The following is a 17686-nucleotide window of genomic DNA, read 5'->3' as shown; positions in this document are numbered from 1 at the left end:
AAGATAATCAAAACAGCTAGATGCAAAGCTTCCAAGAAAAATATGAATTCATCACAGGTCCCCAATAAAAGACTTTCTGGAAGAACTCAAAAAGGGTTATAAAAGCAAAATAATAGATAGAAAAAAATACAGAAATTGTCTGGGTGATTTATAATAAAAGTCACCTAAACGGAATTAAAATAAATAGCAGAGAATCTTTTAAGATAATGGAAGAGTCCATGATAGAATTAACAGATTTATCTTGTTGAAGAAAAAAAATCTATGGATAGTCCTTATTTATACCACATTTTACTGTTTCTTTGCCTTTTCAGCTTAGGTTTTTTCCTGGAGAAAAAGATGTTTTCTCCAAACTTACAGAAGTCTTTATTTTGATCAAGGAAAATTAAATGTTGCAATTAATAAGAAACATGCATATTTGGAAAGGAGAGATTCAGAAAGATTTTGAAAACTAGTTCTGAGGATAGATTTGGGATATGATTGGGAAATAAATAGACATGAGGGACTGAAAAAGTAGTCAAAGTAAGCGAAGTATTGAATCAGAGTGTAGAAGTACAATTTGGAAGTTTGAAGGGTTTTGATTAATCTCTGTCCAAAGAAAGAAAGGAAAAGAAAACTCAAGGAAATTTTAAATCATCTTACGATAAAATCAGAATAGGAAAATGTCCATGCCTGTGAGCTTGTAAATTCTATTTGAAGAAATGCTTGTCAGTTTTGAGATTTTTCATGCTCACAAAGTATTATTTAATCAATTTAATATTCATGTTGATATACAAAAATAGTTGGAATCATATAGCATGGTTTACAATGGGCAGAGCTGTATTTAGTTATTATATTTACCAAGTAGAGGACATAGCAATAAATTTACAGCATGGAATTATTTGAGTGTAGCATACCTAAATTCTGTCATTGAAGGGCTAATAGCAATGTATATTTTAATATTTTTGTGCAATTCTTGATTGCACAAGAGAGGTTATTTTTGCAGTTCCCATGTTTTAGAAGAGTGGAAATGTACCCTGTGAGATAGTTAACAGTGTTGGACTTCTATGTTAACCTTAAATAGCAAACTTACTGAAGGCAGTAGAGTCTACAATTTGAAGAGCTAGTACTGAATAGCCTTTGGGGATAGAAAACAAAATTATGATAGCCTCCTTTTAAGTGAGATATGTTTTTCCTACTGGGACAATAGTGATATTTTATTCCCCATGGGTAAAACAGACCTTGATGAAAAAAATACTTAAAAGTTGGTATCAAAGTAAAATGTTTATAAGAATTATAACTATAATTTTTCTATCAAAATTAAGTCACATTGAAATTACTGGGAATGGCTGACAAATACCTTAAACTATTAAAAAATTAATATTGTATTTTGATAAGTTAATTGAGAAAAAATTATTAACCACAATATGATTATCTATGTCTTAAATGGTAATAATGCTTTATCTTTTGAATGCAATTAGTATAGAATACCTAAATTGACAGATAAATGAAATTATTTTTGGAAGATAATTCAGAAATGCATTTAACTAGGTAATATCATTTAATTGATAAGAAGTTTTATCTTGGATCTCTGAATTAAATTGATGATACTATTTTATCTTACTAAGATGCTTATAATTTCTTATATTATGATTTTGGGGGACCATTGTATAAAAATTCTTCTAGCCTTACCTCCCAGATTTTGACTTTTGCTCTGTTTGGCAAGGCTAGACTCTAAATACCTCTTCTGAAGTAAGAATCCCTCTCCTGGTTTAGAATGACAATACAATGACTCTATTCTACACCAGGCATCTGACTTAGATACTTTCTTTTGAGTTAGAGCAACATATGTCAATCCTTGGGCTCAGTAGTTGAATTTCAGTTAGCCTTTCCTTAGTCAGAAAGACAGATTTGTAGACCTCTTCTCCATATGGTAGCTGAGTCCAAGATCCCAATATTCTCTCTAGCATTAGAAAGAAAATAGTGTTGTCCCGTTTTACTCTTTATTCAAGCTGAGGGATCCTGGCCCATCTTGTTCCATAGTAAATAGCCTTCTTCCTTATTTATGAGTTGAATTATGAAAGATGATACACTTTGTTTTTTGTTTTTTTTTAGATTTCTGATCACTACTTCATCTGGCATTCTTCTGAAATTTGTGTTGGAATCATTGTTGAAAGAACTGAGGCTAAACTAATTTTTCCACTTTGAGATCCTGACTAGTGTCTACTATTATTATAACTTGCTATAAGGAAGTCTCTGCTTCCTTATAAAATCTTTAAATTAATTTCTCATATCAAGTCAAATCTATTCTTGACTCTCAATGTAAACACTGTATTACCTATTTTGGAAGTTCTGCTAGAATAGGATGGTAATGAAAAAGTCTACAACTTCTAAATTTATTTCCAAAGATTATTAGGGGAAAAAGAAAAGAACCTATATGTTATAATACATACATACATACACAGACACACACACACACACACACACACACATATATATATATACACACACACACACACACAGAAATAGAGAGAGAGAGAGAAAGTCTCTTTTGATGGCAAAGAATTGGAATTGCAGGAATGCCCACCAAATGGGGAATGGCTGAACAAGTCATGGCATATGATTGTGATTGAATACTATTGAGCTATTTAATAATAATCATTATTTTTAATGATGAACTCAATGATCTCAGAGAAATATGGAAAGATTTATACAAGATAATGAAGATTGAAATCAGCAGAACCAAGAGAACATTGTATATAGTAATAGCAATATCATTTTAAGAACAACTTTGAATAAATAAGCTATTTTGACTTTTGTAAGTATCCAAATTAAATATAAGGGTTAGAAAGATACTAGATGCATCCAGAAAAAGAACTGATAAACAGAAGTATGTATAGAATAATTTTACATATAGATACACACATATACCTATTTGAATCTAATGGGGCAATCTCTAGGAAGGGTTGGGGGAATGGAAGAAAATTTAAAAAGAAATTTACATAATAACTTTGTTGAATATTTAAAAGAAAGAGCAAGCTATACATAGATTTATAGTTTTGCATATAATCATCTCTTTTATTATGCTATGTTATGAAAATGCTTGTTTTATTCCAAAACTTAAAAATAAAATAAATAAAATTTTTAAAAAGGAAAAAGTCTACATTTTATGATACTCTGAGGTTCACAAGGTACTCTTCTTTCAAAGGAAAGAGAAAGCAAACCAAAGCTGAAATTTAGGTCCACTTTTCTCCCTCTCCCCCTCCCCATATAAATAATTACTAACTACTTCTCAAGGGTTTAGCTAGAACTACAATCTCTCCTGGATTAAATTTCCTTGTTTAAATCCATTTATTGTAGAACTAGCTCAATATTTTATACATGACCCTCAGGTCATGACCAAATTTCCTCAGTCCATCAGCATGACTTTTGTGCAACATCACTCCAGTTCATATAATGATTTTCAAAGACTTTTCACATTTAGTCTAATATCTTACATTGCTGTTCTTTTATTGAAATATATTCCCACCAGCTTCAGGCATTTGTGTATGGGTATTATCATATTTTTTAGGTAGAGTGGAATATTTTTCTAGGCTGCCCTCATCCTTCTATATACAACTTTTCTGGATCATAACTCAAGTGTAATGGAGGCGGTCCAATGAGAGACTAACCCTCATGGGTATATACAGCATGCTTAGCTTGAAGCAATCCCCACATAAATTTTGAAACATGCACAAGTATTCTGTGCCTGTTTCCCTCACTGGCCCTTTGTTGAGGAAATGATATTTTTGATTGTTATTGAGTTATATATATATATTGTATTTAAAATAAATACATATATATGAATATATATGTATTTATAAATACAAAATATAATATACAAAGTCTAAATACAAAAGACCTCTAGGGAAATAGCTCAAATCTTTTTTTTCCTGGAATGAGTCCAAAGAAAGGTGGAAAACAATGACCAAGTTATCCCCATCAGAATATTTGGCTTTCTTTCCTACTTCCAGTTCAACAGTTAAAACAAAAATTCATTTCTTTATAATATGGACAGTAGACCAGAAAGAGTTAGAATTGTCTGCTTTATGTATGACATGTATAGATTATATGTCATCATGAAATTCCAGTAGCAGGCTCAACAAGCTTCTCTATGTGCTTTGGTAGCAGGCAGAAAATGAAGCCTCAATAGGCCCATTTCTCTTTACAAAACTGTTTTTTTCTCCATCTTGAATCTCATCTCATCATTTTAATCGAAACAGAAATAAACCCCAAATTCCTTCCAAAGATCCATGAAATTGCTCTTGGATAAAATTTTCCATTTTTTTCATTATGATCAATATTCAAACCGTCAGCTGGGGATAAGATTTTCTTTTACCACACTCCAGAATTCTCTAGTCCCTGTAGTCCCTTGGAAGTACAGATATATAATTAAATACACTTACTGTTTTCTTTAGCACTTTGAGAGCATAAGGCTTCTGTGTCCCCTTCTGGATACATCTGTACACAACTGATGTAGCACCCCTTAAGGAGAGAGGAAGGATAAACAGGGAAAAAAATTGTGAACTTTTTTGATAGTATACCCCATCAATAAAAGGAAAAAATTTGGATATATTCCCAATATGTGTATTACTTATTTGTAATTTACATGTGTATGTGCACACACGTGCACACTACTGGGATAATAATTATGTTCATTATAAGACTTAGACAAAAATGGAAATTTAAAGGGATGTGATAAAGGTTAAATAATTTGATTCTGGAGAATATAAGAAGTCTTTAGAGTTTACTGAACTGACATAGTTATATAACTGAGCAGAGCTTTAGTGTAATCACTTTGACTACCGTGTGAAAGACTGATTGGAAAGAAAAATGATTTGAGGCAAGGAAACAATAAGGAGGCTACTTTGGGCTCATAGCTATCTGAGTAGAGAGAAGGATCCATGTGTGAAGGCAGAAAAAACAAGATTTGTCAATTGATTTAATTATTGAAAATGAGAGAGAATAAAGAGCAGAAGATAACCCTGAGATTGTGAATCTTGCTGACTAGAAGGATGATGGTATCTTCAATAGTAATAGGGAAATTTGGGGAAAGATTGAGTTCCTTGGAAAAATATTACATGATTGGTACAGTGAAAGAGTCAAGATGGTGAAGAAAAGGTTGGGACTCATCTGAGCTCTCCCTCAAACTCCTCTAAATACCTTTAAATAATGACCCAAAATACATTTTAGAGGGGCAGAATTCTCCAAAAGATGAAGTGAAACAATTTTCCAACCCAAGACAACTTAGAAGACCAAAAGGAAAAATCTGTTGCACTGGAGATGAGAGTGAAACACAGGCTGCACATATACAAACTGAGCCCCAGCAAACCAGGACCAGGTTTAAAGGCAAATTGAATCAGTAGCAGCAGTGGTGGTTTTTCTACTTCTCATCCCACAAATAATAAGAGTATCAGACAACTAGTGAGGAGACTAATTATAGAAAGTTACTATGGTTACAGGGAAGAGCAAAACACAAACTCAGAAGACAATAAAGACAAAATTTCCATATCCCAGCCTCAATGAAAAGTATAAATTGGCCCAAGGTCATGGAGGAGCTCAAAAAGGATTTTAAAAGTCAAGGTAGAGAAGTAGAGGAAAAAATAGGAAAAGAACTGAGAGTATTGCAAGAAAATCAAGAAAATCATGAGTTGGTAAAGGAGACAAAAAATATTGAACACCTTTTAAAAACTAAAATGAACCATATGGTTAAAAAAAAGGCAGGGAAAGAAAAAGAAAAGAAAAAAGGCACTCAAATTCAATGAAAAAAAAAGAATGCCTTTAAAAAAGCAGAATTAGTCAAATGGAAAAAGCTATACAAAAATCCACTGAAGAAAAGAAATCCTTAAAAAGTATAATTGCCCAAATGAAAAAAGGAAAATAATTCCTTAAAAATGAGAACTGAGTAAATGGAACATAATGAGTCCATGAGCCATTAAGAAACAATAAAACAAAATCACAAGAATGAAAAAAATTGAGGAAAACATGAAATAATGTAGAGGACTGGAACTCTGAAAAGATGTACTTGAATCTAAGACAGCAGAGCACTTAAGGCTAATTACAATTAATTCTCAATGTGAGATAATGGTTCTATATACATATACTTAGATGATATGGTGATGTGATGGCTCTCCTCATTATTGGCACTTGCTGAATGTGTTGTGGTAAGGTAATTAGTGGCAATGATTGGAGGGCTGAGGAAGAGTTACTCTCTGCTGCAGCATGCTCAGGAGGGAATTCTTCAGGCTCCAGACTCCATAGTCCAGGATCCATTTTTGACAAGCCACATGGCATTTGCCTGCCTCTTTAACTTCTCCTCCCAAAGACCAAGGACTTTGACTGATCCTGACTCTGACTGATCCTGAGGCCCTCCGAGAGCTAGCCTGAACATTATAAAATAAACCATTAGAAAAACAATTGACATGGAAAATAGATCCAGGAGACATAATTTAAGAATCATTGGACTATCTAAAAACTATAATACAAAAAAGAGTCTAGATATCTTCTTTCAATAAATTATCAAGGAAAACTGTTATGATGTTATTCTAGAACCAGCAGGTAAAACAGAAATGGAAAGAATCTGCTGATTATCTACTAAAAGAGATCTCAAAATGAAAACTCCCAGGATATTATAGCCAAATTCTAGTGCTCTCAGATCAAGCAGAAAATATTGCAAACAGCCTAAAAAAAATACAACTATCCATGAAGCCATAAACAGGGTTACATTAAAAGACTGGAGGGAAGATATTCCAAAGGATAAAAAACCAGGATAACAACTAAATATTACCTACTCATCAAAACTGAGTATATACTTCAGAGGGAAAAATATAGATATTTAAAATGAATTAGAGACTTCTAAGCATTCCTGATGAAAAGACCAGAGCTAAAGAGTTTTGAAAAGAAAAGTTTAACTTGCAAATACAAAACTTGAAAGCACAAAAAGGTAAACATGAAAGAGAGATCACAAGGGATTCAATAAAGTTAATATTTACATTCCTACATGGAAAAATGATACTAATCCCTATAATTTTTTCATGTTAAGGCTATTAGGAGGAGTATACAGAGACAGAAAGTACAAGTTTGAATTAATGTTACAGGATGACTATCTTTAAAAAAGGTTATGGGAAAAGGGGAAGAGGCAAAATAGGATAAATTACCTGCCATAAAAGAGGCAGAAAAGAGATTTTACAGGGGAGAGGGAAATGAGGGAAAGGAGGAAAAGAGTACATGAACCTTACTCTCATCAGGATTGACTCAAAAAGTATGACTTAATTGGGTATAGAAATCTATCTTACCAAACAGAGAGTAGGAGAGGAAGCAGATAAAAGAAGGAGGAGGAGGGACAGACTGAAGGAAGAGAAGGGTGAAAGGAGAGAGTAGGAAAAACAGGGTGAAAATAGGATGGAAGGAAAAATATAGTTGATAATCATTATTGTGAAAAAAAATTTACAGCAATTTTTTGATAAAGACCTCATCTCTCAAATATATGAATCAAATTTATAGAAATAAGAGCTATTCTTCAATTGTTAAGTGATTAAAGGACATGAATAGGCAGTTTTCAGACAAAGTAATCATAGGATAAAATGCTCTAAACTACTACTAATTAGAGAAATGCAAATTAAAGCAACTCTGAGGTAACATCACATTTTTATAAGATTAGCTAATATGATAGGAAAAGAAAATGACAAAATGTTGGAGAAGGTGTAGGAAAATTAAAACTTTTATGGCCTACCATTCTGGAGAGCAATTTGGATCTATATCCAAAAGGCTATAAAATCATGCATGCCCTTTGACCAGCAATACTGCCACTAGGTCTGTAATCCAAAGACATTTAGAAAAACAAAAGTAAAAAAATCTATATGGACAAGAATATTTATGGTAGCTCTTTGTGGCAAAGAATTGGAAATTGATGGGATTTTCATCACCTGAGCGACAGTTGAACAAGTTGTATGTGATTGTTATGAAATTCTACTGCACTATATGAAATGATGAGCAGAATGCTCTCAGAAAAACCTATAAAGACTTACATGAACTAATTGATGCAAAGTTAAATGAACAGGGTCAGAAGAAAATTGTACTCATTGACAACAATATTATATGATGACCCATTGTGAATGACTTAAGCTTTTCTTAGAAGTACAATGGTCTAAGACAGTTCTGAAGGAATTATGAAATGAAGGTGCTGTCATCTTCAGAGAAAGAACTCATGGAGCCTAAATGAAGAGGGAAGATACTTTTCCTTTACTTTCTTTATTTTTCTTGTTTTTTGTCCGTTTTTTTTCCCCACATAATGACTTAAAATTGAAATGTATTTTGCATGACTACATGTGTATAACCTTTGTCAAATTCCTTTTCTCAATGAGAGGGAAGGGGAAAGAAAGGGTGAATCTGGAAGTCAAAATCTGAAGAAAAAAATGTTAAAATTGTTCTTACATGTAATTAGGAAAAAAATTAAATTAAAAAAAAAAAGGTGTGTGATACAGATTGCCATCCGTCCATACTTGCTTACCCTGAGCAACACACTCATTCTGTTGCACCTAGAATGGGACAAAATACTGCTATGGAGAATAGACTCTACTCCATATCCCTCCCATCCCCTCAATAGAATGCCTGCCATAGTCAAAAGGTGATCTGACGCCAGAGAGGGAATACATTTAAGTTGGGAAGGAAGGAAGATTTTTACCAAAGCCACTAATACAGTTGCTAGGAAAATGATTAGATTTTAACTTTCCTGAGGAATTAATTCTGAGAAAGGTGGAGAGCTTGTACAGTTGAGGGAGTAGTTATAACTAAGTGAAGGAAAGGGATAGATGATTGGATGGGAGTCAAGTCCCATGATTAGTCAATCCACAAATTTGACAATCCACAAAAAAAAGTGGAATGTCAATCATTTTCTCAGGCTACAATTTCCTGGTTATATACTTCCTGAGGTAAGGCCACAGCCCCACTGGGATCTAGTCATGCCTCCCTAAAAGATCTTAGTTCTCATTTTAAAAAAATACTAAATTTAAGGAAGAAGGTTGACAATTATACAATTATAGTGATAATTAATCATTACATATTCTGAAAACAACATTAAAAAAACCCTATGTATTAGACACTACACTAGATAACAAGGATATATTTTTCTCTCATGTTTGAACTTAATTCACTCAAATTTCTAATACTGCTCCTCATCACTTCTTTAGGCAAGAAAGGAAACATTAAGTGGGGGTGGTTAGAACTGTATGAACACTGTGCTATTATAAACCAGGTCTTTAGGGAACCCCAACTCTTGGAGTCAAGTTGTACCAGAAGTGTTTTAATTCAAATAAGCTGCAAATAATACTGTTTCAAAATGAGCCTAAAAGACCAAGGATAGGCAGGATGTATTTTTATTGGCAATTCAAATTCCTTTTGAAGTGCCACGAAGTGGGGCAGAGGGAATCCCTGCATGATGTCATCCTTCAGTGATTCACACCCTGAAATTTCATCCTAAAATAAAAAGCCCTGTTGGTGATCCTACACTTATTCTATTTAGACAAGACATTTCATCTTCACACTCTGGGAATGTTCACTGCCTACATTCCCATGTCCAGAATTATTTCCCTTTTCATCATCATCCTTAGTACTTCCTAACTTCTTTCAAGTCCTAGCTAAAATCTTACCCTCTACAGAAGCCCTTCCCAACACTCTCCCCCATTCCCCACCATGCTAATGCCTTTCATCTGTCGATTACCTCCAATTAATCATGAACATATTTTATTTGTATATAGTTGCTTGTATATGTGAGTTCCTTGAAAGGAGGGAGTTTTTTTTTGTTTTTTTTTTTTTGCCTTTATCTGTATCCCTCTTGCTAGTGCATGGCAAACATATTTAATAAATGCTTGTTGACTGATTAATGAATACTACCAGCTTTGAGCATCATGCATTAGTTACACAATCAGAAGAGAGTGCTGTGGTTTTTGTTGTTGTTGCTCTGTCTTGTCTGATTCTTTGTGACCCCCTTTGATATTTTCCTGGCAAAGATACTGGAACTGTTTGCCATTTTCTTCTCTAACTCATTTTACAGATGAGGAAACTGAAGCAAAAAAGGTTAGGTGACTTGCCGAGAATTGCATAGCTATTGTGCATTTGAAGCCAGATTTGAACTCAGGAGGATGAGTCTCTAAGACTAGTACTTTATCCACTGTGCCACCTACCTGCTCATAGAAGAGATAACAAATAGTGAATGGTATGGAAAGAAAGAATAGAAATTTTCATCTGAGGAAAAAATTAAAAGAGTTCAAGATGTTTAACCTAAATGAAAACAATAAAAAGGAAACTTAGAAACTGCCATTAAGCATTTTTTTCCTTTTTTAAAAAAATTATTTTATTCTGAGCTTAATAATGTTTTTCCATAACATAGTAGAATAGAAAAAAAAAGATTGTACATGAAACTGCAAATCTATTATGAACAATTTGCTATTTTGTCTAAATATGTAATAGTTGTCATGTAACTTTCTTTTTCCCCCTTTTTTTCCTTCCCTCTCCCTTCCACCATTTTTTTTTCTTTCCCAACCAGTGATTTCATCAGTATGGAGAATTCCCAATGAAGAATTTTCTTTATCAATGTACAAAGGAACCTTCTCTTTATAATCTTAGAGGATTGCTTGGTACACTGAAAAGGTTGAGTAATTTGTCCAGAATAAGACGGCTAGTGTAGATCAGAAGAGACTTGAACACAAGTGCTATTATTTTAGAAATCAGTTCTTAGTCCACTATACTCCCTCTAGTCTTTAAGTAAATAAAATATTTTTTTAAATTTTTATTTACTCCAGTTAGATGCAGAAACAACATTTTTGGTTATCTATGTACATTCATAATTTTTATTTATTTCTTTATGAATCATATTGGGAGAGAAAAATCAAAATAAATGGGAAACATGAGAGAAAAAATCAATAGAATAAAAAGAAAAAAGTGAATATAGCATGTATTTATTTACATTTATTCTCCATAATTCTATGAATTTGGATGGCATTTTCCATTTCTGCTTCCCTTCTAACCATGGCTGCATTGGTTTTATTTGTGCAAAAATTTTTAATGTAATATAAACAAAATTATCCATTTTGCATTTCATAATGTAATCAAGTTCTCTTTTGTCCATAAATTCCTTTCTTTGTTCATAAATCTCCAAAGACCTGATAGGCAAATTATACCTTCTCTCCTAATTTACTTATAATCATCACTCTTATGCCTAAATCATATATCCATTTTGACCTTATTTTGCTATGGAGGTGAGATATAAGTCTATAGAAAGCTTCTCGACATATTATTTTTCACTTTTCCCAGCAATTTTTGTGATATAGTCACCTTTCATCCCAGAACCTGGAGTTGGGGGCTTATCAAACACTAACTTACTATAGTCACTGATTATTGTGTCATATGTATCTAACCTATTCCACTGATCCACTACTCTATGTTTTAGCCAGTACCATATGGTTTTGATGACCAGCATATATTTGTATATGTGAGTTCCTTGAAAGGAGGGAGTTGTTTTTTTTTTTTTTTTGCCTTTATCTGTATCCCTCTTGCTAGTGCATGGCAAACATATTTAATAAATGCTTGTTGACTGATTAATGAATACTACCAGCTTTGAGCATCATGCATTAGTTACACAATCAGAAGAGAGTGCTGTGGTTTTTGTTGTTGTTGCTCTGTCTTGTCTGATTCTTTGTGACCCCCTTTGATATTTTCCTGGCAAAGATACTGGAACTGTTTGCCATTTTCTTCTCTAACTCATTTTACAGATGAGGAAACTGAAGCAAAAAAGGTTAGCAGCATGATGAGCAGCATATAAAACTGCTTTATAATACAGTTTTAGATTTGCTACTGCTAACCCTCTAGAAGTCTTTTGTAATTTTTTATATTAATTCTCTTGATATTCTTCATCTTTTGTTCTTCCAAATGAATTTTCTTTTTTTTTTTTTTTCTTAGCTCTATAAAATAATTTTTTGGCAATTTGATTGGTATGGCACTGAACAACTAGACTAATTTAGGTAGAATTGTCATTTTTATTTTATTAGTTCAGCCTGTTCATGAGAAACTGATATTTTTCTGTGAAAAGTATTTTGTGATTGTGTTAATATAGTTCCTGGTTTGTCTTATCAGAGAGGCATCCAAAGATGTTATTTTGTCTACAATTATTTCAAATGGAACTTCTCTTCCTATCTCTTGATGCTGGGCTTTGTAGCATATAAAAATACTGATGGTTTATGTGGGTTTATTTTATATCATCCAAGTTTCCTAAAACTCTTGTTTCAAGTAGGTTTTTGAATGATTGTTTAGGATTTTTTAAGGATACATCATATCATCTGCAAAGAGGGATAGTTTATCTCTTCATTGCCTAATCTAATTCCTTTCATTTCTACTTCTTTTTCTTTTGTTATTGCTAATCAACATTTCTAATACAATATTGAATAGCGGTGATAATAGATGTAGAGGGCAGGAACTCTGAAAAGGTGTACTTAAATCTAGGACAGCAGGATATTTATAGTTAAGTAACTACTCAATGTGAGATAATGGTTTTCTAAGCACATACTTAATGTAATGATGTAATCAGTCTAGTTGGCATAATCTTAGCATGATTGCTCTACAGTTGCCCATGCTCAGTGTGGTTGCTCATGCTCAATGTGAGGTAGTGACTTAATCCTATTGGAGTATTTAAAGGGAGTCTCAGACTCTCTCTCAACCACATCTCTCAGCCACAGACACAAAAGAAGAAGCCAGATTCCAGACTCCATCTTTGACCAGCCATGTGGCCCTCCTCCCTGCTGCACTTCTCCAATAAGATCAAGGCTGATCCTGATGTCTTCCAGAGAGCTAGTCTGGACATTATAATAATCATTCTTATTTTACCCCTGAACTTTTTTGGGAGTGCATTTAGCTTTTCTCTATTACAAACAATGCTTGCTGGTGATTTCAGATAGATGATGCTTATCATTTTAAGGAAAATTCCCTTTATTCCTATGTTCTCTAGTATTTTTTAGTAGAAATGGATTCTGTATTTTGTCAAAAGCTTTTTATGTGCCAATTGTGGCTATCATATTATTTCTGTTGTTTTGTTTTTGATAGGGTCAATTATGTTAATAGTTTTCCTTATATTGAACCAACCCGGCATTCCTAGGGATCCTATAGATCCCATTTGGTCATAGTGTATTATTGCTGATAAGTTTTTGTATTCTTTTTGCTAATATCTTATTTAAAATTTTTGCATCAATATTCATTAGGGAGATTGGTCTGTAATTAAGTTTCTCTGTTTTGCCTCTTCCCAGTTTAGGTATCAATACCATATTTGTGTCATAAAAGGAATTCAGTAAGATTTCTTTGCTTATTTTTCCAAATTGTTTACATAGTATTGGAACTAATTGTTTCTTAAGTATTTGGTAGAATTCACTTGTAAATCCATCTGGTCCTGGAAATATTTTCTTAGAGAGTTCATTGATGGCTTATTCAAAGGAGACTATCCAAGTAATTTATTTCCTCTTTTGTTAATCTGGGCAATTTATATTTTTGTAAATATCCATCCATTTCATTAGATTGTGAGATTTGTTGGCATACAGTTGGACAAAATAGCTCCTAATTATTGCTTTAATTTCTTCTTCATTGGTGGTGAATTTATGCTTTTCATTTTTGATGTTGGTTGTTTATTTTTTTCCTTTCATTTTTCTAATCAAATTAACCAAAGGCTTATCTGTTTTGTTATTTTTTTCATAAAATCAATTTTTAGTTTTTCTAATTGGTTCAATAGTTTTCTTATTTAACATTTTATTAATCTCTCCTTTGATTTTCAGAATTTCTAATTTGGTTTTAGAGGGTTTTAATAAGTTCTTTTTTTAGCCTTTTTGATCTCCTCCTCTGTTTTATTCATTTAAGTATTTAGACATACAAAATTTCACCTAAGAACTGTTTGGTTGTATCCCTGGTTCTAGTATATATCAGAACAGTTTTTCTTGATGATCTCTTGAAGAATGCTATTATGCTCTTTTTTTTTTTTTTTTTTTTTTTTTTTTTTTGGTTATGGCCTTCAAGTAGACAAATGATTTTTAAGTTGTTTCTCTTAGACCAATTTTTAAGATTGGTGTTTTTTCCAATGAGATATTTTACATTTTCTTCCCATTTTTTTTAGTTTGTTTGACTGATTCTTGATGTCTCATAGAGTCATAGCTTCTATTTGCCCAGGTCTAGTTTTTAATGTATGATTTTGTATTTCTTTTTCCATTTAATTCTACTTTTCAGGATGGTGTATTTTTTTTTTTTTTTTTTGCATTTGGCCAATTGTGTTTTTCAAGGGATTGATTTCTTCAGATTTTTTTTTTTTTTTCTGAGGCAATTGGGATTAAGTGACTTGCCTAGAGTCACACAGCTAGGAAGTATTAAGTATCTGAGGCCAGATTTGAACTCAGCTGTTCCTGACTTCAGGGATGGTGCTCTATCCACTGCACCACCTAGCTACCCCAATTGTATTTTTAAGGAATTGTTTTCTTCAGTCAATTTTTGTCCTTCCTTTTCCAAGCTATTGATTCTCTTTTGTATATCTCTCATTTCTTTTCCCAGTTTGTATTCTACTTCTCTTATTTGCCTTTTAAAATGCTTCATGAGTGCTTCCAAGAAGGCCTCTTTGGACTTGAGACCAATTCATATCACTCTTTGAGATGTCGCACATGAGCATTTTGTCATCTTCTGAGCTGGTATTTTGGTTTTCTCTATCACATAAGTAGCTTTTGATGGTTAAAGTTACTTTTTATTTCTTGCTCATTTTCTTTCTTTGTTTTTTCCCCCTATTTTGTGACTTTTAAGGTCAAGCTCTGCTTCTGGGGCACAGAGGAAATTGTCCCAAGCTTTTTGTGCTGTTTTGAGCCTTTATAGCCTTCTGCTCTATAACAGGAAACTGCCCTACTGGTCTGCTCTGCTCCTGAAGGACCCAAGATCTCACCTGCTATTCTGCTATGATTAAGACCCTCTCAATGGCTTTCCTGGATACCATTTGAGTCAGGCTGACCCCCCTTAAATCCCAGTGAGAATGACTTTTCTTGAAGTCCTTCCAGTCTAGCTTAAACTCAAAAATGATTTCATTCCATCAGACTTTATTCAGAGGTTTGGTTTCATGTGGTTTTCGAGGGAAACTGGGAAAGCTCAAGCAACTTCCTGGCTTCATTCCACCATCTTGGCTCCATTCCCAGAACTCTCAAAATGGAATATTTTTAAAGTAACAGAGCTATACAATTGTTTCCTATTTCTACAGAAGACAGAATTGGATGGGGCAGGAGAAGGGAGGGTAGAAGAGGAGCTCAAATTTCAACACAAGAAGTTTGATTTAATTTCTTCACTGTGAGGTGATTGACCAAATAGTCTGCCAAGAGATTTCAAAACTGCTTTCTCAGGAAGATTTTTACATTAGGATCAGTTGTAGTGGATCTATCAGAGAATAGGAAGTAAACTGAATGACCTCTGGTTGTCCCAAAAAGCCTATGATTCTATAACTATAAGTAATCCTAAAATGATCTGAAATGTTATCAATTACAGAAGAAATATTTGTGGACAGAAGTTGGAATTGGCTAAAAGTGAATGCTATTAACTAATAAAACATTTTCTAAAACTATAATTTTAACCATAGTTACCAAAGCTTTAAAAGAATTTGACATTTATTATTTGATTCTTGTTCTTTTTGTTCTTTAGTTTACCAAACTTAAAAGTTAATACTTGCATATCTGTTTTATATTATGTTCTAATTATTATTGATAGAGTAGTATGAACTTTTATATATGGTAGGTATACAGTATAGATAGATATGCAGTATATATACATATATAATATATATGTATAGGTACATACACATACATATATACTAAATATATGTATGTCTTGATAATGTGCTTTTTTCTCTACAATTTCTCCAAAACGATAGGGACATATGGAGGTAATGGTGATAATCTTTTTTTTTTTAAGTTTGCATTTTTTTTTTGCAAAATTTTAAAAATATAATAGATTATAGGGAAAAAATTATCTATCATTTTAAAACAAAAAGTAAGAAGCTATGCCTCACTATTTTAGAAAAATATGCTTTATATAAATTCTATTTCTTTGACAAGTTTTTTGATTAGATGAAATATCAAAGAATTTAAAGTTCTTTCAAAGTGACAAACTGGGCAATATTAAGCAACTTTACAAAATCTCAAAAGAGGAGCTTATATAATATCGACATAAACTGGCATATTTTGTTGTCACTCATTTTCAAATATCTCATGATTCCCTGCAATTCTTCAATAACATCACTTACTATGTTTCATGTTTCACAAGCACCAAAAAAAAAAACTTTAAATAAACAAACAAAAAAAAAGTAACAACTGCTCAAGTTATTTAATTATTTTGCTGGCATTTTCAAATCTGCAATAGAAAAAATGCCCTTAAAATTGAGACAGTTACATTAGATACAATGGTTTCTAAATTGGTTAAATATCAAAATTCCAAATCAAACCTCAAACATTAAAAGCAGAGCAATTCATAAAATATGAATTTCTCATAAAAACCTCAAACTTAGAATGTTTTACAATGCCTCTCCATAAATGCTTAATGCCAGAGTTTTAATAAGTTTAGTGTAAAGATCCATATGTAATTTGAATCCACTACTTGCATCCATTTATGCACATTTTCCACTGGCTATATGGTCTGAACTGTCTTTGAGATGAAGGACTCAATCCTTCTCAGCAGTTAACACCAAACAGAAAGATTTCTCAGAAAGATCTGAGAGCCAGCTTCCCTTTTCCAAGTAGACTAGTGGCCCCATGAAGTGATCTTGGGTTTTTTTTTTTAAATGTTTTGTTTTGTCCTTAATTCTAGGTTCATGGAATGGTATCTTCAATCTGAATGTTCAAAGAATGGGAATTTTGGAATCCAGGATTCCAGCCCAAATGTTGCAGTTAATCTAAAGGAGAAGCCTTGGAAAATGGTCTTGGACATCAATCACAATAAGGCTTTAAACTTGAAGTTGGTGGGGTCTAAAGCAATGTAGGAATTGAAATAAGCTACATAGATAGAGCACCACCAGCTGTATGACCCTGGGCAAGTCACTTAATCCCAATTGCCCCCTGAAAAAGAAATACATACTCACATAAACACACAACCTAATCCAAAACTAAGTAGTTAAATGGAAATGGGGTGGTAATCACTGGACCCCTAAAGTTGGAGAAAAACATCTAGACAATGGCAGAAATGAGACAAATTGTCACTCCTCAAGATATTGAGAGAGAGCCATCTATTTATATGGGGGTGATATTTTTGCATATTTTATATTTTATAATAAATATAACATATATATAATATATGATAAAATACAAATATTAAATTTATATAATAAATGAGTATATGCTACCTCATTTTTATTTATTACTATTATTGTTATAATTATTATTTTTAATTGTTTTTATTTTATTACTCTATTTTGTATAGGAAACCTTTCTCAACCCTTCCTAATTCTGTTGCCTTCCCTCTCTTAATTCCTATTTTTTCCTGAATATAGCTTCTTTGTATATTTTTGTTTGCTTCTTGTCTCATTAGATCATAAGTTCCTTGAGAAAAGGAACTATTCTTGTCTTTTCTTGCATAGCACTCAGTAAAGTTCTTAGCACATATTAGGCATTTTATAAAGGTTTAT

The 17686-nt window shown here is 32.6% G+C and overlaps 1 protein-coding gene across 2 annotated transcripts in view; it reads right to left on the bottom strand.

The window, feature by feature from the left end:
- The window catches only part of CAMK4 (calcium/calmodulin dependent protein kinase IV), a 171489-nt gene that overhangs the window by 100968 nt on the left and 52835 nt on the right, over positions 1-17686 (bottom strand). For both annotated transcript variants that reach the window (XM_031968410.1, XM_031968409.1), the window contains one exon: positions 4422-4500. In XM_031968410.1, the coding sequence (XP_031824270.1) occupies positions 4422-4500 (79 nt within the window). The remainder of the gene's footprint in view (positions 1-4421; positions 4501-17686) is intronic.

The sequence above is a fragment of the Sarcophilus harrisii genome, chromosome 1 (genome assembly GCF_902635505.1).
Source record: "Sarcophilus harrisii chromosome 1, mSarHar1.11, whole genome shotgun sequence".
Lineage (NCBI taxonomy): Eukaryota > Metazoa > Chordata > Mammalia > Dasyuromorphia > Dasyuridae > Sarcophilus > Sarcophilus harrisii.
The sequence above is the reverse complement of the archived record's forward strand: the minus strand, read 5'-3'. Positions and strand labels throughout refer to the sequence as shown.